This window comes from Gopherus evgoodei, chromosome 5 (assembly GCF_007399415.2).
Source record: "Gopherus evgoodei ecotype Sinaloan lineage chromosome 5, rGopEvg1_v1.p, whole genome shotgun sequence".
In the NCBI taxonomy this organism is placed as follows: domain Eukaryota; kingdom Metazoa; phylum Chordata; order Testudines; family Testudinidae; genus Gopherus; species Gopherus evgoodei.
Window position 1 is genome coordinate 137220579 of NC_044326.1, and position 26225 is coordinate 137246803.

General features: G+C 45.8%; 1 protein-coding gene across 8 annotated transcripts in view; it reads left to right on the forward strand.

Moving 5' to 3' along the window:
* Positions 1-26225, forward strand: part of EPHA5 (EPH receptor A5) — a 422435-nt gene that overhangs the window by 342024 nt on the left and 54186 nt on the right. For 7 of the 8 annotated variants that reach the window (XM_030565412.1, XM_030565409.1, XM_030565413.1 and 4 more), the window contains one exon: positions 1235-4153. The exons of the other annotated variant lie outside the window; for it this stretch is intronic. In XM_030565412.1, the coding sequence (XP_030421272.1) occupies positions 1235-1340 (106 nt within the window). In that variant the 3' untranslated portion in view covers positions 1341-4153. The remainder of the gene's footprint in view (positions 1-1234; positions 4154-26225) is intronic. 8 annotated transcript variants of the gene reach the window in all.

Consider the following 26225-nt stretch of genomic DNA (forward strand, 5'->3'; position numbering starts at 1 on the left):
TGTGTAGGAAAAAGGAGATTAGAACCCTTGTATCATAAAAATTGCTACATTAATTACTCCAGATCTGATTTAGAAGGCATTTCACAAGTGGAATTCTAGAGTTCTTCCCGTAGGAAGGCTTCAGTACGGGGCCTCTCATCCCTTCATTATCATTGATAAGTATTCTAACAATCATGTCATCTTATGTCAGAAATGTAAATACATGTGACTGGATCCTTCCCTCCCAAAACATTAGCATAAATAATAGCCCTAAAGACATGTTATGGCATAATTTTTACAGCAAAATTCCCCATTCAAATTGTTCTCCTTAAGAAAATATGAAGTCCTAATTGGATCTTTAATATTTAATTCACTTTTAGGTAAAAGAGCACTTTCTTCTGCTTAACGCTGGCACCTACTGGTGGAGACAAGCAACAAAATTTTTATACATACTTCAGAATTTCCCAAGGATCAAGCATGGTTCATTCAACAGCCTCCAACTCAATAAATTGCCAGCAGATTATCTTGAGGCTTATAGTTTATATCCATATAACCCATTAAGATAATTACACTGAGCCCCAAAAGTCTGTTGCCCAGACTGGGAGGTGTTTCTCAAGGAGTGGGAAGTCTGAACTGGACATCCCTAGTGTGCTGAATTGCTCCTGTGGTATAAACGAGCCCACTTGAGGTTTGGCTAATACACATATCGAGCAAAACAGCTTGATTAAGAGGCTGATTTTCATACTAGTGTAGCCCCCAGCGCTCTCACTGCAACCAGACATTTCTGTGTGTGTTTGATAAAAGGAATAAAGCTTTGGCTTTCCAATCTGATGAGAAAATTAAAGCCAGAGGCTATGCCATCATTTTGATGTATTCACTGTAATCTGCTCAGAACATCAGCTGAAGGAAATAGTTTTGTCTGGTACGACGTTCAAATCAGATGTTTCACATTTACACAGTTAGGTCCAACTTTTTCAGAATGAGGAGATTAAAGTTTGGCTCCTAGCTCCTTATTTAAGCTCTGGTCTGCTATATGTTCCTGGCAAATTACTTCACTTCTCAGGGCCTGAGATTTCCCCATCTGTTTAAAAAAAAAAAAAGGATAATGATATCTCCTTTGTAAAGCAGTCTGAGATCCATGTACGGTAAGCGTGAGGTGTTAGTATCACTATCCATTTACAGCACCTAAAAGTTCTTACATACTGAGATCTGCCCACAGTAATCTAGAGAACCTACATGTGCTTTCTCCACACAGGGATTTGAGGCGGCTTGGAGTGACACTTGTTGGTCACCAGAAGAAGATAATGAGCAGCCTTCAAGAGATGAAGGTCCAGTTGGTGAATGGGATGGTGCCATTGTAACTTGGTTTTAAAATCACTTTCTCAAGTGATTGACCCTGCACTTTGTAAACTAGCCCTGAGATTTATTATAAGAAAAAAAAAGGGAAAGTCGGTTATTTCTATAACTGAATGACATTGGCTGGCCTCTGCCGCATAATTTATAATCAGTGTTTGACTAAAATTTTCCTTTCCTTCCTATTTGTGTCTTCATGAAGTAAATGTAACATGCATGGAAATGGATCTACTGTACATGAGGGTAACCATTTTCTTATGCTTCAGCAACAAGAAGAAGAAAAAGCCTTCCCACCACACTTTGTCTGTACATGGAATATATAGAGAGCACCTTTATATACTGAATTATGGCAGCACATGTTAATACTTCCAAGGACTTACTTGAATGGAAAAGTTTTGTAGCCATTCATGGGCTAACAAAAGCTGCAGTTTACTGAAGTTTACTTCAAGTCTTAATTGTCTACAGAAGTGTATTGAAGAGCAATATGATTCGATTATTTCTTGATAGATATTTTGTTTTGTAAATTAAAAAAAATGCTGTTACACAGCGTTAAGTTATAGAGACTAGTGTAGAAACATGTTGCTTGCTCAGTGGCAAATACAATACAGGGTGTATATTTTTCCCCCTCTGTGTTATACGGTTCCTTTTAATTTGCTCTTCTGGGAGATGAATACATGAGTAATATGTATATACTGTACAGTTTGCTACACACCCAGGTACAAGGATTTTTGGTTAGATTTGGTTTTGGTTGGTTTGGGTTGGGTTGTTTTGTGCTACCACTTTACTTGTATTTTTTGCTGCTCTTTGGTTCAAACAATATATAACAACAAAGCTTTCAGGAGTTTTAATTACATATGTGAGGTAACAACCATGCGTTTCAATAAAAGTCATTTCTCCCTCTATTTCTACATGAGATCTGGATATTAAAGGGCAGATTTCAAAAGCATAAATGGGAGTTAGCCATCCAACTCACATTGACTTTCAGTGGCAGCTGGGTACCTAATTTCTTCTCTACCTTTGAAAGTCTCCCCCTAAAATATCCGGCCTGGCTCAGCACCCCTGTGTACTGTAACCAGTCTGCTGCAAATGGATTTAATCTCAGGGACCCATTTGCTTCCAAGCCAACTGGGCCTGGGTGGAGACTAGTCACTGTTTTTAGCTCTGGATCTGTAGGGCACTCCCAGGCTCAGACCTCTAGCCTTGAGTCCTTCCTCGGCTTGTCAGTCCACCACCCTAGTCAATAAAACCAGTGACTTCCCGAGCCACTCAATTGCTTACACACGCTCACCCAGAACTCCACTGAGGCTGTGGGTTCTCTGGGGTATGAGGTTAATGCCTTAAAGGACAACATGGCAAGGAAGCAGGGAGCACAAGTTTAGGCAAGGAATCTCTTCACCACAGACACTTTACTCTTCAAAACATCGCAGTTACAGAGCATCAAAAAATAACAGAAGTCCTGAGTGCTCCATTAGTCTTGTGAGCCTATGGTCTGGACAAAGTCTCTCCTGCCCTCTTGTTCCACCAAGACTTTAGTTCTGTGGTGATGGTCAGTTCCCCAACTCAGAGCAGCACCCTTCTTAAGTGCAGTCTCTGTCTCCTTTGCCCAGGTGCTCCTCTGGAAAGCTTATCCCTCCCCACCTTCAGGCCCCAGTGTAGAAAAAACATTGTTCCATTGGGTCAGCAGTTGGGAGACCATCAAAGTGGATGGCCCTAGACTGCCATATTGATGCTTTCTCCTAATGTCCCTTCGGTGAGATGTCAAGTAGCTTTCCTGGATAGGGTGTCTATCTGCAAAACAATTCAATAACCTGCCCTTGGTTAAGATTAGGCTTGTGTTCGGCACATCATACAAAATGGATTTCCTAACACAAGATGGAGGTTACAATTTGATTCTTTACTGTGTGGTAGCCATGTTGATCCCAGGATATGAGAGAGCCAAGGGGGGTGAAGTAATCGTTTAATGGACCAACTTCAATTTGTGGAAGAGACCAGATTTTGAGCTACATAAAGCCACACCCGAAGAAGAGATCTGTGTAGCTCAATAGCACATCTCTCTCACCAACAGAAATTGGTCCATTAAAAGATATTACCTCCTCCACCTTGTTACAGTTTGATACAGACATGTCTCACTCTGTCCCAAAGCATACAGGAGCAGAAGGAGAAATGTGCTCAGTTTGATAAATGCAGTGGAATCCTATAGTAATGAAGTCATTTGTTTGAACATGCACGTTGTAAAGCACGGGTGCTGGGATTTTCAAAAAAACCTATGGGAAGTAGGCACCCAGCTCCCATTGAATCCCATCTTGAAACAATGAGGGACTTTGATTGTATTTCTGTATAGATGGAATTCTCCAATTGTCCATAGTAGGCCTCATAGTTTGTTTTAAGGAAAAAAGGCTCTGATAAAGATAAGTATTGAAAGACTTGCTCAAATGATGGCAAATATTTTTCATTATTCTAGGGAATATTAGTTGCTTATGTGGGTTGGATAGTATCTTGCAGCATTCTTTCTTGAAGATGATATCCTTTCTCTTCTTCACCTCTGGCAAAAAAGAGCTTCTAATCTGTTGCTTAAATTATTCATTCCTCTCATTCAGAAGCAAGGATCTGAATACCACTTTGGTGGTTCTTAAACATTTCTTCTTTTTATAGTTCCTCAACCCCCAAATACAAATAGCAGCTTCTAATAAAACAAAATCTCTCACAAAGAAAATTTTTCTATGGGGCTTGTGCTTCTAAATCCCTTTGATACATCTGCTAGTTTCCTGAAAACTTGTTTAGTAAAAGCATACACCTAAAAACCCATCTTCCTTCTAGAACTGTCTTTCCAATTGGTGACAGGTCCAGGGGTGAACAGATGTAGGAAGAAGGCAGATGTATCTGGAAAGGGAGTAAAGAAATGCCTTCTTGCTGCATCTGTTCACCCCTGGACCTGTCACCAACTGGAAAGGTACCAAATTCATCTGCAAATGTGAGAAATGGAAAAGAGACAATTTATACAAGGAGCTTTCATGAGATGCAGTGAGGCAGCAAAGCAGAAGGGGAGATTTGACAAATCTTGATTGTGTGATTTCTTGTCCCATTATTTTATTTTTTGTCAGCCACTGGGCCACAAAGAAAAACAAAAACAAATTGAGACATAACAATTGCCGCACGTAAAGGAGATTTGTCAAATAATAAATAATGTTTTTAGAGCTGTCAGGGGAACCCTTGTGGGATCCTCTGCGTCTTCCTGCCTGCAGTGCTTTATAAAATAATCCGTAGGAAGACAGACACGACAACTTATTTCTTCTGGAGGAATTCTTCAATTGCCACTTGCGCCAATCATCTGTACTTGGAGAGAGTTTTCTTAGCAACTTCCAGCTCTTTTCCTCTCCCTTTTCTATCTGTTCTCTTCAGTCACTTGTTAACTGATGGAGTGAATTAGCGCTCTGTGAAAAATGCAAGGGGGAGTTTGGTTTTGTTCTTTTTTGTGGGCTTTTAAAACAAAAGTCCCTTGGCCATTTGTGTTTTTCAAACGCGTATACAGTGTTTGGGAGATTTACTACAGGAGGGTGAGAATTACTGTCCAAGAACTGTGTAATCAATTGCCATTTGCTGGACCATCCTTCAGAATATCTTTATGGTTAACTAGCAGAAAAAGGAATGCCCATAACCAGATTGCATTTGTTAATAGGCTGGGCACTTTTTCTTAATTACTGATTTAAATACATATACAAATCTTGTTATATTTAATGCAAGCACTTCCGATGCTACAGATCTGTTTATAATAGACTCTGTATATGAGTGAAAAAAACCCATGACCATGATTTTTGAAAACAGGAGGGCCTAAATAAGTGCCCTGATTTTCCAAAGTGCAGCCAAGATTCCTATTGTAGCCAGAGAGGGAGCTGCTGGGTGCTCAGCATATCAGAAAATCAAGCCATTCATTTAGTTACCTAAATATGGATATGGGATCCAATCCTTAGGCACCCAGTTTTTAAGCTGGAATTTTCAAAAGGGGCCCTGGGACTCAGGTCCAGATCCCCAATGCTATTTAGGCTCCTAACTTCCATTTGATTCCAATGGGAGTAGGCATCTAACGATCTTTGAGGATCTGGTCTTAGGCACCTAGCTCCCTTAGGTCCCTCTGAAAATTGCAGCCTAAAAGCTTAGTCAATGAATCTTTATTTTACCTTAGCAGAGTTGAGATATCATACAAAGCACAAGCAGAGAAATTTTTCTCTTGGAAGGTATTTTTTGTTATTATACAAGAAAGGGTAGCAAGTAAAATTATATACTGTAGGTTAAAATCAGGTATTAGAAGTGGAATATTGTATATATTGTCATGCAGTAGAATCAGGTCACAATATTTTTCTGGTTTTGCTCTGTCTAAACATAGAGGGGGAAAAAACTAAGTACTATAGTTAGCTGTGCTTACTAGTGGTGTACCAGAAATTAAAACCTGAAAGAAAAATGCAAATGTTACCTACATTAAGATGGTGAAGTTTGATCCTCAGAATTACATATTAGCTGTACTTAGAGCATATACCTAGGTAAGTCAAAGTGGTTTGCTTTTCCAACTCAGTAGCCCACATGGTTACATAGATTACTTTTTTCCAATCCATTTTGCTGCTAATTGTAAGGGAATATTTCAAAGGGAATGGTAGATAGGAACATTCTTTTCATAACGTTCTTTTTCATCTCTGAAGGAGGAAGTCTTTCTAGGCGCAGTTCTTGTTTAGAATGACCTCCCTTTATTCTTTGGAGAAGTTATCTAATCATAAAAGAAAAAAAAACAGAAGATTGATGAAAAAAGTCAGCTGTAAACTTTATTTATTCCTTCTCTATGTTAACAAAAATATGATGAAGGTGAAAAAGTTGTGTCTGTTCGGTGTTGAATATAAACATGTAGAAGTCCCAGTGGTCAAAAAAATGTGACTCTTAAGACTGCTGTAGTTTTGAAACTAGTCATTAAGAAGTGTGTGAAATTCATTGATAGCAGTCTGAGAGTAACATAGAGTTTCGAGTCCTTAATTGTTAAGTCCATCTAAATCCCTTAGTGCAGGTAGGTCAGGACTCGGAGCACCTCTATTAAACACTGCCCCAATCACATTAAGCTCAATTTCCTGCATTGGCATTTTAACTCATAGAAAGCTTAGCATTGCTGTATTTATTTCCTTTTATTTTTATTTTTTTTTCCTTTGATGCTTTATGTGCATTTTGTTTGTGTACATGTTTTTGTAGTGTAAGATATAAAATTTTATATTTTTTCATAAAAAATAAAAATCTTTGAATAACAGTGACATCCTGATGTGGATCCCGCTTGTGCTCTTGGTACTTTGTACATAATCCCAACTAATCATTCAAAATGATGGGGTGTAAATTAGCTGTTACCACTCAAGAAAGAGATCTTGGAGTCCTTGTGGAGAGTTCTCTGAAAACATCTGCAGTGGCACTCACAAAAGCTACCAGAATGTTAGGAACCATTAGGAAAATGATCCATAATAAGACAGTAAATATCATAATGCCACTATATAAATACATGAGATGCCCATCCCTTGAATACTGCGTGCTGTTCTGGTCGCCCCATCTCAATAAACATATCTTAGAATTGGAAGAGATACAGAGAAGGGCAACAAAAATGATTAGGGGTATGGAACAGCTTCCGTATGAAGAAAGATAATAAGACTGAGACTTTTCAGCTTGGAAAAGAGATGACTCAAAATGATGATTGAGGTCTATAAAATCGTGACTGGTGTGGAGAAAATAAAGAGGGAAGTCTTATTTACCCCTTCACATAACACAAGAACGAGGAGTCACTCAATGAAATGAATAGGCAGCAGGTTTAAACGAAAGGAAGTATTTCTTCACACACACACAGTCAGTGTGTAGAACTTGTTGCTAGGGAGTGTTGGGAAGACCAAAAGTATAACTGGGTTAAAAAAAATAGGTTAGTTCACGGCGTACAGGTCCATCAATGGCTGTTAGCCAAGATGGTCAGGGATGCAACCCCATGCCCTGAGTGTCCCTAGCTTCCAAGTGCCAGAAGCTGGGAGTGGACAACAGGAGGTGGATTGCTCGATAATTGCCCTGTTCTGTTCATTCCTTCTGAAACACCTGCTCTTTATGACTGTCAGAAGACAAGATACTGGGCTAGGTGGACCATTGGTCTGACCAATATAGCCATTCCTATGTTCTTATGTTTCTACTCATAAATTCCAATGATTCTCACAAAATGCTAGACTCTCCTCTCTCTGACTTGCTTACAGTGCTGTGAATTCATGATACTTATCTGAAGCCTCCCAATAGTTGTGTTTTTCTCAAAGCTCCAGCTCCTGGAGTCCCGTGATTCCCTGAGAATCTCAGCCTCCATTTAAAAGAAAAATAAATGTCTAGCCTTTATGGTTACTGAGAAACGTCTGAACAGATGAACACTAGAGGCTCAGAAAGCAGTAAGCAAATATAAAGAACGATTTATTGTTTTCTTTTTAAAAAATCTCATGATTTTCAAGACAAGCGCCTTATTTCAAGAGGTACCTGCCTCTTAATTTTTGTAACATTTACCTTTAGCAATACTGTGCTGTGTATCTGTCTAGCTATTTATAACACTCCCACCGACAGTATCTTAGTTCTAAGTATTTCTGTCTAGGATTTGAACCCACTTCCAGTTTACTCAGGACACTTGATAGTCAAATAGGACCTGAGCCAAGCTCACAGATGTCAATGGGAGTCTTCAATGGACTCTGAATCAGGCTAATAGGCTTTTTCAGGACACAGCTTTATTAAGCTAATCCAGGAAAAGCCTGTAGCATGCGTGTGAATTCCTGCCATCCTTCAGGCAGCAAGGGAACTCCTTTTCCCCCACCTGCAGCTCCAGTCATGGTGATATGAAGTTCACACCACACTCACACCCTACCCAGTCAGCAAGGCTACCAGAAGAGATGGCATGGCATGCAACAATCAACTACTTTTGAATCAGTAAAACAGAAATGCTATGGAGATAGGTAGCATATTTTTTTCAGGGTAAATCATTGTGGTTGTCCTTAAACACAGTAGAATCAGAGCAATTCTTAGTTTGGTGCTTAAAGGGGAGGAGACCATCTGTGGACCATCAGTAGCTCCTTGCTCTGCTACACGCTTCCTGTGTGCCCATGGTCAAGTGATAACAACGGAAAGAGCCTAAATACTTTTGTGGATGTGGGCCGTACCATCTGTGCCTCAACTCCCTGGAGGTAACAGCACTTCCTTCCTCACATGGGCATTGGGAAGATAGACACACTACAGACTGTGAAGGGGCTGGGGGCCAGGTGAGTACCACAGGTATCTAGAGAAAGGGAGATGGGAAGTTCCTGGTGGAAAGAGATGCTTTGGCAAGGCAAGGAAAAGCAGCATAGCCTCCAGCTAAACACCCTGAAGAGTGAGGGTGCAATCACCATATAGACTGTCATCCTGTGGCCTGAAAGGGGAAACACCTTACAAATCTCCTGTGCTCTGAGGCGAGTCTTCCCTAGACCCACAGTGTATTGCACCCATCGGTCTCTGCATTCTGCTCCAGTGCACAGTTCTGCAGAGGGTCCTGGCAGCCTGCACATGGATACCGCTGCAGCCAGTCCATGGGAGAGAGAGGAGAGAATCAGCCCCAAAGTGCCTGGCAATGAACACCCCAAGCAGCATTGGCCTATGGGTTTGTATCCAATGTGGTTATTCGATTGCAAGAGTAACACACAGTGTGTGTGTCTGTGTGTGTGACAACATCAGCTCACACAATACTGTGGGTGGATGTTTGTGTGAGAGAGAACATTGCCTCAAACAACTGTGTGCGTGTGAGATAGGGAGAACAGCAGCTCACACAGTACAGCAAGTGTGTATGTGTAGTTGTGAGTGAGATCAGTGGCTCACGAAATTCTGGGGTGGCTGTCGGTGAATAAGAACAACAGACGCCAGCCAGGATTCACAGGGCGTGGGACAAAACTGAACAGAGATTCCGCCCACGCCAGTTCTGGGGCCCAGTCCGCACCTCTTTCCCAGTCCTTACGTTTCACTTTCCTTGACTCCAACTTGTTTGTTGGACAGAGACATTTCTTCCCCAGAGTTGGAACCTGTAAAATAATAAATCCTGATAGAAAAAAAGAAAAAAAATCATGTCAAAGTTCAAAATCATTTTTGTTGCGTCAGTTTGGAAAGTGATTATTTTTGTGGGTCTTATTTTTCATTTTTTCGTGATCAATACAGTCCATTGAAAACATACTTTTGCTTCTCCCCGTCCCATCCTCTTTTGCTTTGTTTTGCTACCCTGTGACTTTTGATTGGCTATCTTAGTCAGCTGGTGAGAGAGATTTTAATTTTTTTTTCCAAATCACTATACATTTCCCATTGTTTTTGAAGTCTATTGCATCCGTCTCTCCACTCAAACGTGCAGCAGAGAGACAGTGAGACTCACTGTCAGAGAAGCTCATGCCAAATAATCTCACAGAGATTACTCTCCATGGGAGCCAGCTCTCTGCTTTGGGCAGAGCAACACAGGCATCGCCAGAGTGGAGCAGGCCGATGGTCCACCTAGCCCAGTATCCTGCCTCTGACCAGGGCCGGTGCAACCATTTAGGTGACCTAGGCTATTGCCTAGGGCGCTGGGATTTGGGGGGCACCATGTTCTTTGGCAGCGACCGCGATGGCCGGATCTTCGGCCACCCCAGTCGCTGCCGGCATTTAGGCGGAGGGAGCTGGGGCAAGGGAGTGCGGGGAGGGCCGCCTGCTGCAAGTAAGGGGGGGGCAGCATGCAGGGGAACTCCCAGCCCCAGCTCACCCCTGCCCTGCCTCCTCCCCGAGCACGCCATCGCTGCTTCACTTCTCCTGCCTACCAGGCTTGCGGCGCCTAAGCTCATTGGTGCTGCAAGCCTGAGAGGCTGGAGAAGTGAAGCAGCCACGGCATGCTCGGGGAGGAGGCGGGGCAGGGGCAGGGGTTGCCTCAGGGCGGAAGGTGGGGGGTGGAGAGTTGCCGCAAGGGGGGCACCTCAGGGCGGAGGGGGGGAGCTGCCAAGGAGAGGGGGGCGCCTCTGGGCGGGGGCTCGGGGACGGTGGAGGGCGCAAGATGGAAGTTTCGCCTAGAGCGCGAAACATCCTTGCACCGGCCCTGCCTCTGACAGCGTTAGGCGCCAGATGCTTCAAAGGAAGGTGAAACAATTCCCAGGTAGGTGGATGTGCGATAGTCTGCACCCCTCCCCCACATACACACCATTAGCCCAAATGCACCATTGCAACAGGGCAATAGTCTTGTTCGGCGCCCCCTCTGCTCTTCCCCAAATGACTGCATTGGCTTGTCTGCTGGTTTTAACATCACCCACTGTGATAGGGCCCCCACCAGCCAGGCCATGAGAATTGCATGAACCTCATTAGTGACATCTGTGTATTTCCCCAGCGTTTTGCATTCTGTCCCCCATCCCTTGCTATGGAACGAGGCAGAAGAAGTGAGAATGACTCTCTCCCACACCTGTCTCCCGTCCCTGGCGGGACATGCATTTGATAGGGGAAACTTTTCCACGGCTGTTTAAAACCTTCAGTCTGGTCAGTGTCAATGGCCAAATCCTCAAAAGCCCAGTTGTTGTCACTAAATCAAAACTGATGAATTAAACTAATTAAACCTGACAGAGCTGCTGTGTGCGGCTTAGGAATTCTGGAGGACCTGGGGCACTCTGCATGTCTATCTCAGCCTACAAACTCCATTTTGCTTGTAAGGCTGGTCTTAGCCTTCTTAATCTTTCTCTGCCTCTCCTCTGGACTAAAATTCGCAGGTGCTGGAAGGCTAACAACAGAGGGCCCTTACATTTGGATGCGCACTGCTTGGACAAAGAAATAGCTACCACCCAGCCCAAACCAGGGTTAAGTCTGCCTCATTAGCTGCTAAGTTGTCCCCCCCACCGGAGTTCAGTCACCTGGCAAAGGTTATAAAAGAGGATCTAGCAGTGCCTCTTTAAAAGAGCTTAGAAAAACTGAGTTCTGGAGAAGAAGTCATGGCAGGAGGAGAGGAAGGAGCCTACATTCCTTAGAGGATGCTGCCCAAAAAAATGATCCAGAATGGTGAGGAAACTGAGGCAGCGAAACACAGGTAGGTGTTTTATTGTTTTGGCTGGATCTGTGCTTTTTGCGCTCTAAGTGGAAAGTAGCTGTTTAGAAATCTTTGCAAAGTCTGTGAGCCCATTGACTTCACCTCCCCCTAAAGAGTTAAACTGTAATCCCAGGGGGCCCCCAAGGTTGGGAAGAGTGTATTTAAGTTTGGCGGAAGGGGGGAAGTCAATACTGGTTCTGGGGCTTAGAGCATCTGGGCTCTTTGCTCCCTTTTCTGTGAGAGGCTAACAAAATGGCGGAGCAGGAATAATAACACTTACCTGCCTCACCGCCATGTTGTGAGCTTTATTTCAGGCACGGGTTCATGGCTGTAATGTTTTCGGGGGCCATTGCCTACAAGATGCACTCTGAGGCCTGGATCATCTTTAAAGTTGATGGGGGAGATTCTATTGATTTGAATCAGAGCAGGATCAGGCTCTAATCGAACAGTATCTGAAGCACTCTCCTCCCTGCTCTTGGCTTGCTGAGCAAACAGCAGCATCAGGGAGGAAGCCTCTTTCTGTCACAGAGGGAAATAACTTGGAAGGTTCTGACAGGAATTTCTTCACACTGCTCTGCATAACTCCTCAGTGCTCCCATGCTACGTAATGGTTTTTACTTAAACGGAAGCAATTTGAGAAGAAAGATGAAATGAACAGGAATACAGAGGTTTTTGTCCCACCACTCCCCTCCCGGTACGCTCCTGCGCTATGGCTCTGAGGCAGCCTGGTGCTGAAGACTAGAGGCCAGATTTTCAAAAGTGCTCGGTGCCCTGAAGCTCCTGCTGTCCCGACGGACACTGCTCCCTTTTTGAGAATGGGGCCACTTCATTTTGGGCGAGATTTACAGAAGTGCTCAGGGCCATATTTTCAAGTGCTCAGCACCCACAGTGGGGGGGGGGGCAGATTTTTCCCAGGAACAAAGCTCCCGTTTAGGCTCTGAAATCAAGGACTGATTTTTCCAAAGAGCTCAATGCCCATTCTGTTGATCCCTTTGAAAGGTGGCCTGAGTGGGGATGTAGGTCGGTTGTACAGCATATACTCTGGGCTTAATTTGTGGCATCTCTAGTTTTGAGGAAGTAGCACAGTCTAGTGGGTAGAGCATTGGATTGGGCCTCAGTTTCTCTTCCCTCCTGTGCCTGTTGGATGTGCTGTAGCACAAACAGGAGTTAATTCAGGGAAGTCCTATGGCCTGTGTTGTACAGCAGGTCAGATTAGGTGATCACAGGTGGGCGCCTCCTGGCCGTTTGATTTATGAAAATTCAGCTGCTTTCTTTGGTGCCTAGGCTTTCTCCTTATGTATCCAAATATCTAGATGATATTTATAGATTTCAACCTTAAAAAAATGTGAGGTCTGTATGTATAATAAATGACATGAAGAATAAGTAGGGGAGATGAACCTTGGATGAGATGAGAGACAAAGAAAGGAAAAATAGTTAAGATTGCAGAAGGTTGCAGGTTTTTTCTTGTCATGTTACACAGTGACACTGACCGTGATCCCGTCTTTTCATTGCTGTCATAGATGATAATTCCAATCCCATCTATAAAATCTTCCTCTGACCATTTCAGTGGCCTTGTATCTCTAGCTGTATTTTGTTTACTTGTCGGGGGCAAAGGGAGGGCTATGGCATTTCTTTGGTTCTACTGATTGCCTCTTTGCTCTGTTAGGAGAGTCCTCTCTCTGAGTGCATTTGAAAAAATGCTGGAATTCTGACAAGTGTGCTAGGCAACAGCTCTGCTGAATGCTGTGGGGTTGCTGAGTGGGATTTTTTTGGATGCTCTGAATTCACATGCTGGGGCATCATTCTTATAATGCATTCCCTGGTCCTAAAATGTGGTCAACCAGGTAAATGGAGCCAGATCCTCAACTGATGTAAATTGGTTTAGTCAATAGAGCTGCTCTTGATTCATACCAGCTCAGGATCTAGTGTATGATATGGAATAGGGATGATGAAATGGATGGTCCTGGGGTTTAGATATTCCCTTCTGTCTTGTCCCGCTTTGCTGAGATTATAGGAATATGCTAAGATATCGGGGCTCCCAGAGGCACCTGGTAACAGCGTCATCTGGTGGCCTCAAGCATATTATTACGCTGACTCCTCCAATGACTTTTATCCATATCAGGAGGGGGTTGTGCTAACAGATTCCACAACTACATGTACAAATTCATCATGGCATCAGTTGAGGATTCCCTTCCACTTTTCGTTTTAGAGATGCCAGATCTCACAATAGGCACGTAACATGTAATCTAGCAACAGCAATCTCGTGAGTCCCCATTGAGAGGGGAAAGAATGAATTAACAGCAGGCAGCAGAAATCAGACATTGTAAAGAGAAACTGAAAGATTTAGGGGAGGGTTGATTGAGGTTAAGGCACTAGACTGGACTCAGGGCACCGGGCTTCAATTCCCCACTGTGCCACATATTTCTGTGAGAAGTCATTTAGATCTGCTTTTTCAAAAGCATTTAGGGCCAGATTTGAAGGTGCTCAGCCCCTACTCTTGAGCTGCCTGGATATAATCGTAGCCTCAAAGTCACTGGGCCAGAATTTCACCCTCTGGTTCTGTTCTCCATTTTACAAATGGGAATAAGGATATTTCCTTTCTCCCAGCATTCTCTGTCTTGTCTGTAGTGACTGTAAACTCTCGGGGAGGCGTCTGTCTCTTTCACCCTGGGGCACCTGACACAATGGGGCACTCGTCTCAGTCAGGGACACTAGCTGCTATCCTAATATAGATTGATTAAAATTGCAGATCTCAGAGGCGAGAGTGAATGAGTAGATCTGAGAGGAGAGTTTGTTCCCAGACCTTTCGGATGAACAAATCCCTTAGCTGTGGGAAACAAGTCCGGTGCTGCCATCCTATGCAAAGATACAACACAATGGCCAGGAAATAATTCTCTGGAATTCACTGGAAACCTTGCTGGAATCTAGGTCTGGGTCCAGATTGACTAAAGGGTTGACATTCCCCTTTTATTAGCATTGTTCAGCTCACATTGTCCAGCATTTGGGAGACGTGCATAAGATCAGGAGGCTTCTAACCATCGCTCCCTTGGGAAAATGACATTAAACAAGGAGATCCAGTTGTGGAAAAATTGGAAAGAGTCCAGCGGAGGGCAGCAAAAATGATTAAGGGGCTGGAACACATGACTTATGAAGAGATGCTGAGAGAACTGGGATTGTTTAGTCTGCAGAAGAGAAGAATGAGGGGGGATTTGATAGCTGCTTTCAACTACCTGAAAGGGTGTTCCAAAGAGGATGGCTCTAGACTGTTCTCAGTGGTAGCAGATGACAGAATAAGGAGTAATGGTCTTAAGTTGCAGTGGGGAGGTTTAGGTTGGATATTAGGAAAAACTTTTTCACTAGGAGGGTGGTGAAGCACTGGAATGGGTTACCTAGAGATGGTGGAATCTCCTTCCTTAGAGGTTTCTAAGTTCATGCTTGATAAAGCCCTGGCTGGGATGATTTAGTTGGGTATTGGTCCTGCTTTGAGCAGGGGGTTGGACTAGATACCTCCTGAGTTCCCTTCCAACCCTGATATTCTATAGTTCTATATTATTCTTAGTCTCATTGAGAAATGTGCTTCCTTCTTACCTGCCAGCAAGCTATCATCCCCCTTTTTGGTGTTAACTAACACCAGACTCATTTTACCTTCCAAGAAGGGGAGTGTGACTGACTTTTATCATAGGCCTATAAGGATCAATTTTTCCACTTGACAGCTTCTTCCTCTAGTTTGTGTATACTCCAACCATGCATGGAAGTGACCTAGATGTCATTGTGCTCCTTGCCCCTTTGCTCCAGGCACAGAATCAGTGGATATTGTTTCCTATATCATTACACCCGCTTTCCACTGGTGTAACCCCCTTGATTTCAGTGGAATTGGTTGTCTGTAATTTTCTTTTAATAAAGAAATCTTAGCCCCACTGAAGTTAATTTTCAAACCCTGTTGACTTCAGTAGGGTCAGGATTTTACCCTTGTTTAAGTTAGACTATTCCATATATTGCACATTGATTCTTTACTTTGCATGATGTTCCATGGATTTCCATGGGACCACTCTCCAAGTAAGGTAATATTTAACAGGGGTAAGGATGCCAGAATCTGGCCAATAGTGTGTACACATAGATTTTCAAAGAACTCAGCTCCCAGTTAACCAAGTGAACTCTATGGGAGCTGCTGAGCATTCAGCCCTGCTGCCAATCTGGCCTGGACATAGAATTTTAAAAATAACATATAGAATATCGAGGATCACTTGATGTAGATCTATGGTGCTTGGCAAACAAGGAAACTAAATTAGATACATTACCCAGAGAAATAATTTCACAAGTGACAAGTGGGCCAATAGCTATTGACTATCCTGACTGGGCTTTGCAGAAAAATGCTTGGGAAAAATAATGGGTACATTTCTAAACTCATTTGGGGCTTTCTGTGTTCTTCATTGGAGTGATTGGAACTGCAGGAAGTAGGAACATAAAGAGCTGTGCCGGGGAAGCTGGCTTTCTTCTTTGCAGCGGCCTGATGCAAAGACACTCTACACAATTGTTACAATCCTTTTCTAATAGCGATAAGAAAGGAAACTCTATCTGAATTACCAGCCTCTGGAGGGTGCTTCCAAACATAATGTATTGCCAGTCTCTGTGTTAAGAATAATAATAATAAAACCCTAGATCTTATAAAAGCCGCTCAGATCCACTTGCTGGCATGCAGTAATACAATAAGTATTAAAACTGAATTATAATGGCTTTTTAAAACTCACCTGGTTTTTCTTTTTCATTATTTTTAATATCACATTAAGGGGGAAATTTAGGTTTGAGAGAGGAAAGTAATGAAGCTGAAATCTTCTATTTGGATGGTGGCAGGTAGATGCAATTCTTCACCATGGATAGGGCAAAGGATTTCTTTCAGGGCCGGATTCTGACTCTCGTATTCCCGTTGAATATCCTGGGAGTGGTTCCTTGGAAGGCAGTGGGAATGTTCGACCTAAGGTGCGTCCAATGTGAACAACTGGCTCCTCTCTCCCATTCTGCAGGTCTTTTTGGTCTTTCTCTGCTTTGGGTTGATCACTTACATAGTCATGTTCTGGACAGGGCTGGCTCTAGGCACCAGCCCTCCAAGCATGTGCTTGGGGCAGCACTTTCAAAGAGGCGGCACTCCACGCCCCCCCTTTATTTTTGGTTGTGGTGGCAAAAAGCCAGAGCCAGCCCTGGCCAGAGCCACTCGCCCTGTCAGTGCGCAAGCCAGGATCCACACCCCCTGCCCAGCCTGGCAGCACCCTGCACAGCCCACTCCGGCGTGGAAACACGCCGCCGCCCTGGACAGACTCAGAGCAGCAGCGGCAGCAGGACCCCTCCTCCCTCCCTCCTCGGCTCCTCACATACTCAGGGAGCCCATCTTGCTGCAGCCCAGGCTCAGCTCCAGGGGCTGCCTGGGAGAATCAGACCCAGGGGGCAGCCCAAGAGGTGCAGAGACCCAGCCGCTCATGCCAAGGGGGCCGCTAGCGACAAGCCAGGAGAGTCTTTCAAACCAGGCGGTGAGCCGGAGTCGTGCTTCATTCTGCGCTCCAGTTCCCAGGATGCCTGGGCTCCAGCACAGGGCCAGTCAATAAAACAAAACACAAAGTGCGTTGTGGAGCAAACCCAGCCCGGTTTGGAGCCTGGCCTACGAGGCTGCCTTGTGCAGGGCTTTCTAGCATGTGGCTGGCTGCGGGCTGGAGCTAGGCACCATCTGTCCCCGCCCCCCACCCCCCAAGCTCGGGAGATCAGATGCTGACTTTGGAAGTGCCTCCTATTCCTTGTATGGAAAGTGGCTCCCCATAGGGCTCGCCGAGACTCATCTAACACCTCCCCTGCTGTGACTTTCCCCAGCTCCCTTTTCTTCTTGCTCATAGCAGAGAAGCAAAGGAGAAATCTCCCAGACTCTGCTGTTTCCCACAGCTCACCCCCCTCCAACACCCCACGCTCGGGATGGACCGAGCCAGGCACGCCAGATCAAGCGGAGAGCGATTCCCAAAGTAGCCCTGATGGCGGCAGATCGGATGGAGCCAGAGCTGCCACTGGAGTAGCGGCGAGTCAGAGTATCTCCCTGGATTCCCCACTCCACCCACAGATCTCAATCAGTCTCATCCCCACTGGGATGGGCAGGGGACGTGGATCCCGGCTTGCCCGCTGATGGGGCGAGTGGCTGGGCAGCGAGCTGCCAGGGAGCTGCCCCCTCCTGCCCTGGCACCCAGCCCGCTGCGCATCTCCCCCGCCTCAGCCCCGCGCTGCCTGCCCTGGTTGGGGAGAGGCAGAGCCTGGCGCTGAGCGAGGCAGTGGGAGATACTGCCCGCCAGGGGATCCCCACGGCTCGGGCACCTGGGGGTCAGTGTCCCTCCTCTCGGCTCTGCCGGCAGGGGGCTGGGGAAGCAGCTGTCAGCACCTGCCCTTCTCAGCCCTTGCACACCCCATCCTTCACTTGTACCTCCCTCCATTGCTCCTTCACCGAATCCCTTGCCCTTGTACTCTTCCTTCACCCGCACCTCTCCCCTCCTAGCCTCCCCCAGCCCTCGCCTCCCGCACCTCCCCCTTCGCCTGCACCTCTTCTCCCGCAACCCTCCTGATACCCCTTCACCTCCTCCTCCCTCCTCCACGAGTACATCACACCCCGCTTCTCCCGCACCTCCCACTTCACCCGCACCTCTCCCCTCGTACCCTTCCCCAGCCCTGTCCTCCTGCACCTCCGACTTCCCCTGCACCTCTTCTCCTGCAATCCTCCTGATACCCCCTCCTTCTCCGTGGGTATATCACACCCCGCTTCTCCTGCACCTCCCACTTCACCTGCACCTTTCCCTTTGCACCCTCCCCCAGCCCCATCCTCCTGCACCTCCCCCTTCCCCTGCCCCTCTTCTCCTGCAACCCTCCTGATACCCCCTCCTTCTCCTCCCTCCTCCGTGAGTACATCACACCCCGCTTCTCACACACTTCCCACTTCACCCACACCTCTTCCCTCCTACCCTCCCCCAGCACTGTCCTCCTGCACCTCCTCCTTCCCCTGCCCCTCTTCTCCCACAACCCTCCTGATACCCCCTCTCCTCCTCCTCCCTCCTCTATGGGTACATCACACCCCGCTTCTCCCTCACCTCCCACTTCACCTTCACCTCTCCCCTTGTACCCTCCCACAGCTCTCTCCTCCCGCACCTCCTCCTTCCCCTGCTCCTCTTCTCCCGCAACCCTCCTGATACCCCCTCTCCTCCTCCTCCATCCTCCACTAGTACATCACACCCCACTTCTCTGCCAGTGTAGAGCCCCCAAGCACCCCACACCCGCTCCTCTGCCTGAACCCTCTTTGCTTGATCCCCAGCCCTTTCAAGGTTTGAGGATTAGTCCCTATGCCTTCCATGCATTTGCAGCACTAAAGATGGGATTGTGGGGGATGGGGGAGAGTTTTATAACTAAAGTCAAATAAAAATAGGAGAAAAGGTTTGATCCCCACTGCAAGTGGGATTTCTGTGGTGAATGAGGAGGTCACTTTGGGTGGGGGACCCCAGTGCTGGGGCAGCAGGGAGTGCAGGTGGTGGGGGGTAAAGAGAGAGCCTAGTGCTGGGGTGGCAGGGAGGGCAGTGGTGCGGAGGGCGGGACCCCAGGGCTGAGGTGGAGGGAAGCCAAAATTTTTTTTGCTTGGGGCTGCAAAAAACCTAGAGCCAGCCCTGATCCTGGATGAGCACAATAAGCATAAATAAGCCACGGGGTAGATGATACAGTTGGAAGACTGTGTGGCCTAATGGATACAGTGTTAGTTTGGGAGCCAGGAGATCTGGGTTTCTGTGCCTCTGTTTATCCTCCCCCCATGTGAGAATGAGACCTGGACTCTCTCTCTGTATGTGTATGTGTTAGGTAATAAAGCAAGTCCTCACTCACCTCTCCAGCACCCGAGTTTGTGCGGAGTTGGTATAGGGCACACAATTCTGTCAGAGACCAGACACCAATGCGTTGATCAACGGGCTCACACTATCCCAAAAGCTTTAGAATAAGTGTGGCCCCTTTATTAGGGGTGAGCATCAATATTTATACACAGAAGTAAACAAAGTGATTAACAAAAGATAATGGTCATGCATAATCAATCAAGATTTTACAGGAAAAGCAAGTTTAACAAGTAAATGCATAGAGATAAAGGCTAATGGCTACTTGAGAAAGGGGGTGTCATGAGTAGTTTGCAGGTCAGTGCTTTGATCAAAAAGGGTTCAGAAAGGATTATGCAGAGACGGCCAGTCTGGGTGTGTTTTGGCTCCCAAGGTTCACCAAAAGTTTAGACCCAACATATGTACTTGGTTGTGCTTTTGGTCTGACTTCTAACTGCTGCTGTGAATCCAAGGAGGACTCTGGCATCCCAGGGTGTCAGTCTGGCGTGTCTCCATCACCTTGCCCTGCCTGTCACTCTGAGGAAATGTTATCTTTACGGCTGACTGACAGCTTTGCATTTCTGTCTGGGTTGAATATGCCACTCTTTTACCTGTACCAGTGATTAGCTCCCTGTGCTGCTTGACCCCTGTTTAAACACTCGGCTCTGCTTAGATGGCCGGGAGGTGCTCGGGCAGCTCTACGTGGCACACCCAGGGCTCCCAGTCTCTGAGCAGCGTGTTTCACTGCCTTTTGCAGGCCAGACTGAAGGTTGTAGTTACTTAGGACTAGATTGGGACTCAGATTACGGGAAGGAAGGAGTTAGAACACCCCACTCTTGTGTCTTGAATGGGCTTCTGGGATTGGGGTCTGGCTGTGCAGGAGTCAGCAGATGCTGCGCTGTCGCGGGACAGTGGGTGGGGAGTGGCAGGGAGTGGGCAGGACCTTGGTTTCGTCTCCCACTACTCACCTGCCATTTGGCCAGGAGTAAATTACTACTGTCTTAGAAACAAGAAGAGAGGCGGAATTGTGACTTGGGGGCCTGAATCACAGCACTTCCTGGGGCTACTCCTGCGGCTACTCCTGTGCCTAAAAGTGTGGTCAAGCCCTGAGGTAAGCGGTCAGTAAAGCAGACCTGGAGCCTTCTCCATGTGGAGTTCTTCATCTGCGCATGTGGCATCGCTCAGAGAGGCTGCTGCTTCTCACAGTCCTGGATACTGCTGTTGCTTTATTCAGAGCAGAATGGTTTTTTGGTACAAGTTTCCTCCGTTGAGCTCTGCTCCAGTTAATATTGACTGAAAACCAATTTGCCCCCAATTGCATGAATGTGAATCAATACAGCTGTTGATTTAGGTGAGTGGTACAGGATCTAATAAAAAGCGCAAACATGGCATTTCCCAGACCTGTCACCCAAGTCATTAGCAGGCTGTGAAAGAGTCTATGGAAATTCCTATTACTGCCTTTATTTATTCTGCCAAGATTTCCAGGGGGCTAATTTCCAGTGCCTTCAAAGCTGGCAGCTAGTGCAAATACAGAGGCGAAATCCCTCAGCAGAGTCTTTTGTTTGTTGCCTTATAAATTGTGGTGTTGGGGGGGGGGGAGAAACTTGGCATTTTTATGATTGCAAATTCAAGGAAACAAATTTCAGGTGGTGGGGTTTTTAAATGCTAAGTTGTTTACTTTATCTTGAAAAGCAGCATTAATTGAAACAGGCAGGCGGGTCCCACAAGACAAGGTTATCTTTATTTCAGGAATCATCATTCTGAGGCAAAGAAAAGCCTTTTTCTCATTTGCTCCTGCTGGTAATGTGAAGCTTTTGAATGAGAATTAACCCTATGAAGCAGCTAAGCCCTTTGTATCAACTCACGCAGCCGAAGAAAAGTCTAGACCGCTCAATGGCAAACGGAGACGTATCTGTGTCCCCCATTGTTTTCTGTCAGGATTATTAAAACTATAAGAAACTTACACACAAAGCATTCTCCCATCTTGATTGCATTTTAACGAGCCGCTTATGCTAAGCAAGCCCTTGTCATTGTCCTGATGTTACAGAGGGTAATCTACTAAACTGATAAACAGGTGAATCCATTGTGAACCTAGAGCAATTTCCATGTCTTCATGTGGAATGTTTTGCATGTCAATATACATAGGAGCCCTGAGAGATTCCTACTGATGTGATGAGATAGATAGAAGGGAGAAAGGAGTTGGGGATTTTGAAAGAAAGTTCTGAGATTCCGTGAAAGTTGGGCCATGTGGGCAGGGCCGGCGCTACCATTTAGGCAGTCTAGGCAATTGCCTAGGGCACCAGGATTATTGAGGGGGCGGCATTTTTCCAGGGGGGCGGCAGGTGGCTCTGGTTGACCTGCCGCAGGCATGCCTGCAGAGGGTCCGTTGGTCCACGGCTCCAGTGGAGCTGCCACAGGCATTCCTTCGGATGGTCCTCTGCTCCCTCGGCTCTGGTGGACCTGCTGCAGGCATGCCTGCGGCAGCTCCACTGGAGCCATGGGATCAGCGCGGGGGGCGGCGAAATGGCCGTGCGCCTAGGGCGCAAGAAACCCTGGCGCCAGTCCTGCATGTGGGCTGGGGGATGGAAAGAGGATAGTACTAGGAACTCTTAAGTATTTCATGCTGAGGGGAGTCTAATAATATCTTCAATGAGACAGGAGTTGGAAAGAATGATTTAAAAAAAAGAAAAGTGTATTTATTGATGTGGAGAAAGCATATGGCTTTGTTCCACAGGAGCTGAAGTTTGGAGTGTTGAGATGGTAGGGAGTGGGACTTCCAGAAGAGCAAGTGACAGATGAGTCAAGAGGTAAGGTGGCACGAATACCTGGAGTTCTGTAGAGGTTTGAAGTGATGGTGGCACTGAGACAAGGCACTGTGCTGAGTCCACCTCTTGCCATCCCAGTTACAGAGTGAATTAGTAGGAGAATCAAGCAAAGAAAGTAAGGGAGGAAGCGGACAGCAAAAAAGGACATAGAAGACTGAGGATATTGTTACCGAAATATTGGGTTCGCCTAGTCGAGAGCCAATGACAGCCAGTCAGGGATAAGGAAAGGTTGCTTTATTCTGCAGAAGAAAGGAGAGTTTTGAACCTTGGTACAAAAAAACTCTACTCCATACAAAAACCAAGAATCTTTTATACACACTCACACACAGGCTTCGGTTGTGTTAGCATTTGATTGGTGCTTAGCAAACCCTGCACTTTTGCAATTTGCTTAGCAAAAACCTGCTTAGGACCAGCTTCAACTGCCTCAAGACTGATAAGGGAAGACAGTTCAAAAGTTCAGGCTACTGTGTCCGTGAGATGTCCAATTTTTCCTAATGGTTGCCAGATATTATAAAACTACTAGCTGTTAGGGGGTTGCTGCTGACTGTCACAGTCCCCCCTTCAGGCCTGATAATCCAAATTGTCAGGCCCGTTACGCAATTTGCGATTAAGCTGGAGGGAGAGATATCGTGTTTTCCTACGGACAGTAGAGCCCTTAGTAACAGCACTACACAAACATTTTGCACATTGCAACATTACCCGAATGACACATAGAAAGAAAAGAAAGAAAATAATTCATTTGACAATTTTATGGAAAAGGCCAGTAAACCATGACCCAAGGTCTGAGAGGAGGTTTTCAAAATTAAGGGTATGATTAAGAGATACAGTGTGGAAAACAACAGCTGCATTCTTGATGACCTGCAAATTCTTTTCAATTTAACCAGAGCGATTAATATAAAAACAGCATTTTTTTCCAATGCGAGCACAGACCCCCCCACTTCAGCATTTATGGCATTTACAACATGCCTATTTTGCAGTGTTACTTTTGCTATGATGTTAATTTTTTGTTGTAACTTTTGGAATGTGTCCAAAGAAGCATTAGCTGCTTTTTTAAGTTTTGCAGAAATGTTTACCACTGCCCTTTTTAGATCCGCCACCCCCAGTTCCGGAATTAGTTCACGTATAAAGGAATGAAATCCCATTTGCCTGATTACTAGGGGGTTTTCAGCACGTTTAACCCGAGCCCCTTTTAAGGGTGTGAAGAGCTTGTGAGAATAAGTTTCCAGGTTGAGGATTTGGCATGAGTTCAGTGTGGTATTTACTTGAATGTCTGGTAATACTCTGGCCACACCACACCGGCCATGCCAACCTGGTGGGAGAGCTTTGTAAGCATTATGGCCACAAATAAAATATAGACCGGGGCTCTGTAAATAAAGGGTGAGGCAGCTTCCTGCTACTCGATGGCTCCAATCTGCCCTAACATCTCGATGTTTTGAGGTGCCAAGTACCCAGCCCCGGCACCGCCAATGGGATGCATTTAAATGTCCCATGGCGTGGGTGTTGTTTAAGATACCCCCACAGTATGTAATAGCAAACAAGTGTGATGTAAAGCTTACTAGCACCCCCTGGTATTTAGAGATTTTTACAAGGGATGAGTGAGGTGATAAAATGCCAGAGAAGATGTTCATATAATATACATGGGTTTCATTTATGGGACCCAAGGTAAGGAATGAAGGAAACCATTCCCCTTGATAACGTTTGCCTGTTAATTTTGCAATATAGGCCTTTTGAAACTGGCAGGGAGGTCTCTGGGTGTTTACACCAATTTTTAAGGGGTAAAAAGTTTCATTTTTAACACTAAACCTAAGGGTTTGATTATAGGCTTTTAAGGGGATGTAACCCAGTTTCTTCCTGATTTCGTTAACAGCCTCAAAACATAGGGCCAGCTTATACCCAAACCCAAGGATATTGAAGAGAGGGATCCCTTGGGCCTCCCAACTATGATGCCAAACCTCAAATGTTTTCCCATACTTATTAGACTGGTATTTTCCTTTCCACCACCACTCAGCTTTCCACACCACTTGTAGGGAGAGAGTTTTAGATAGGTTTAAAGGTACAGCCCACAGTCCTATTCCTTCCTCAGAATGAGTTCAGTGACACAACCAACAGTCAGACAAGTGTCCCAACATGGCCAGTTGCTGAAGAGGTTTAGCTGCTGGGTGCGGGTTGGCTTGTACAAGGGGCAGGCTCAGAAATAATAGCCACCTCAGCACTTGACTTGAAAAGGGCCAGCCCACCGGGATTGGAGAGGCTCGATTTTCCACTCTTTTACATAGATCCAATCCCCTGGCTGGATCCGGTGAGCAGGTACATTAGCAGGTAGGGACTGAAATCGGGCTGCATACCTGTGAAGAGACATGAGAGTATTTTGGAGGGAAACAACATATTTGGTTAAGTCTTTGTCCCCCAAAGTGGCTAAATCAGTTACAGGTCCTGGGTCAGCAAATCTGGTGTACGGCCTGCCGAATAAAAGTTTAAAAGGTGAGAGACCAAGGCGACCCCTAGGGGCAGTTTGAACTTCCAAGAGGGCCAAAAAGGCAGAGCCTGAAGCCATTTTAACCCAGTTTGTGCACATATTTTGGAGAGCTTAAACTTTAAAGTTTGGTTTATTTTTTTTACTTGCCCAGAAGATGGTGGTCTTCACGGAGTATGTAGAAGCCATGTGATACCTAGGGCCTTTGCAATGTATTGCAATGTATTGAATAACCTGGGCAGTGAAATGAGTCCCTTGATTAGAGTTAATAGACCTAGGAGGACCAAACCTAGGAATAACATGGTTTAATAAGGTTTTCCCCACTTCCAAGGCAGTTGCTTGTTTAGTTGGGAATGCTTCGGTTTAGCCAGTTAGTTGGCATACAATTACAAGAAGATACTTGTAGCCTTGGCACTTGGGCATCTCTGAATAGTCAATTTAGAGCCATTTAAAGGGCGTATATGTCCATAACCTTGCTCCAGAGGGGCCTTTTGGTTCCCCCCTTGGATTGAATTTTGCACAAATGTTACAGGTGGAAAGGACTTTTTTGGCTTTCTGGAATACCCCAGGGGCATACCACAGTCTGTTTACAATAGCTGCCATGGCCTCTGCTCCGCCGTGTGTTTTTTGGTGTAGTTTAAATAGGGCAGGCTGCAGAGCAGCCTAGGGCAAGGCTCTTTTCCCATCAGGTAGCTGCCACTCCCCCCTTGGTGTCTTAGTGGCCCCTACGTCCTCCCAGCGACTAACCTCTGATGGTTCAGGGACAAATGGGACTGGTGTTGATGGGGGAGAGGGTGTGAGCACAATTTGGTTGGTAATATAAGGTTGTAGGGAGGCTGCTTTTGATGCTGCTTCAGCCAATCAGTTCCCATGGACGGTGGGATCATTTCCCTTCTGGTGGGCATGAACATGAATAATGGCAATCTTGGATGGCAGGTGCACGGCCTTACATACTTTTAGAATTAAGGGCCCATGTGCTACTTTAGTGCCACCGAAGGTAATAAAACCCCGCTCTGCCCAGAGTTGCCCCGTGGCATGGCAAATGCCAAAAGCATATTTTGAATCAGTATAGATGTTTACAGACTGACCTGCTGCCTGCTCACATGCTTGGGTGAGGGCTACCAATTCTGCCGCCTGGGCTGAGGTGGAGGGTCCCAGGGGTGCAGACTGTAATACCTCAAACTGGGTAGATACTGCAAATTTAGATATTTGTTGGCCCTCCACGACCCATGCCGAGCCATCTGTATACAGTTCCAGGTCAGCATTTGGAATGGACACATTTGAAAGATCTGGTTGAGTTTTTCCTGATAATGCACTACGTGAAGACAATCATGTGAAGGGTTATGATTGTTGTCTGGAAAAGGTAAAAGGGTTGCAGGGTTCAAGGTATGGCATTGCTCAATCTTTAAGTTGGTTCTGGACAATAAAGAAACTTCCAAATAGGTTAGTTTTTGAGAGGTTAAATGCTAAGTGCCCTTTTGGACTAGCAGTAGTTGGACCGCATGTGGGGTCCGTAGGACCATCGGATGGCCTAAAGTAACCTTTTCTGCTTGGGGTACCAGAAGGCCAGCAGCAACCACCGCCCGAAGGCAACCAGGAAAGCCTTGTGCCACCGGATCCAATTTTTGGGAATAGTAGGCCAC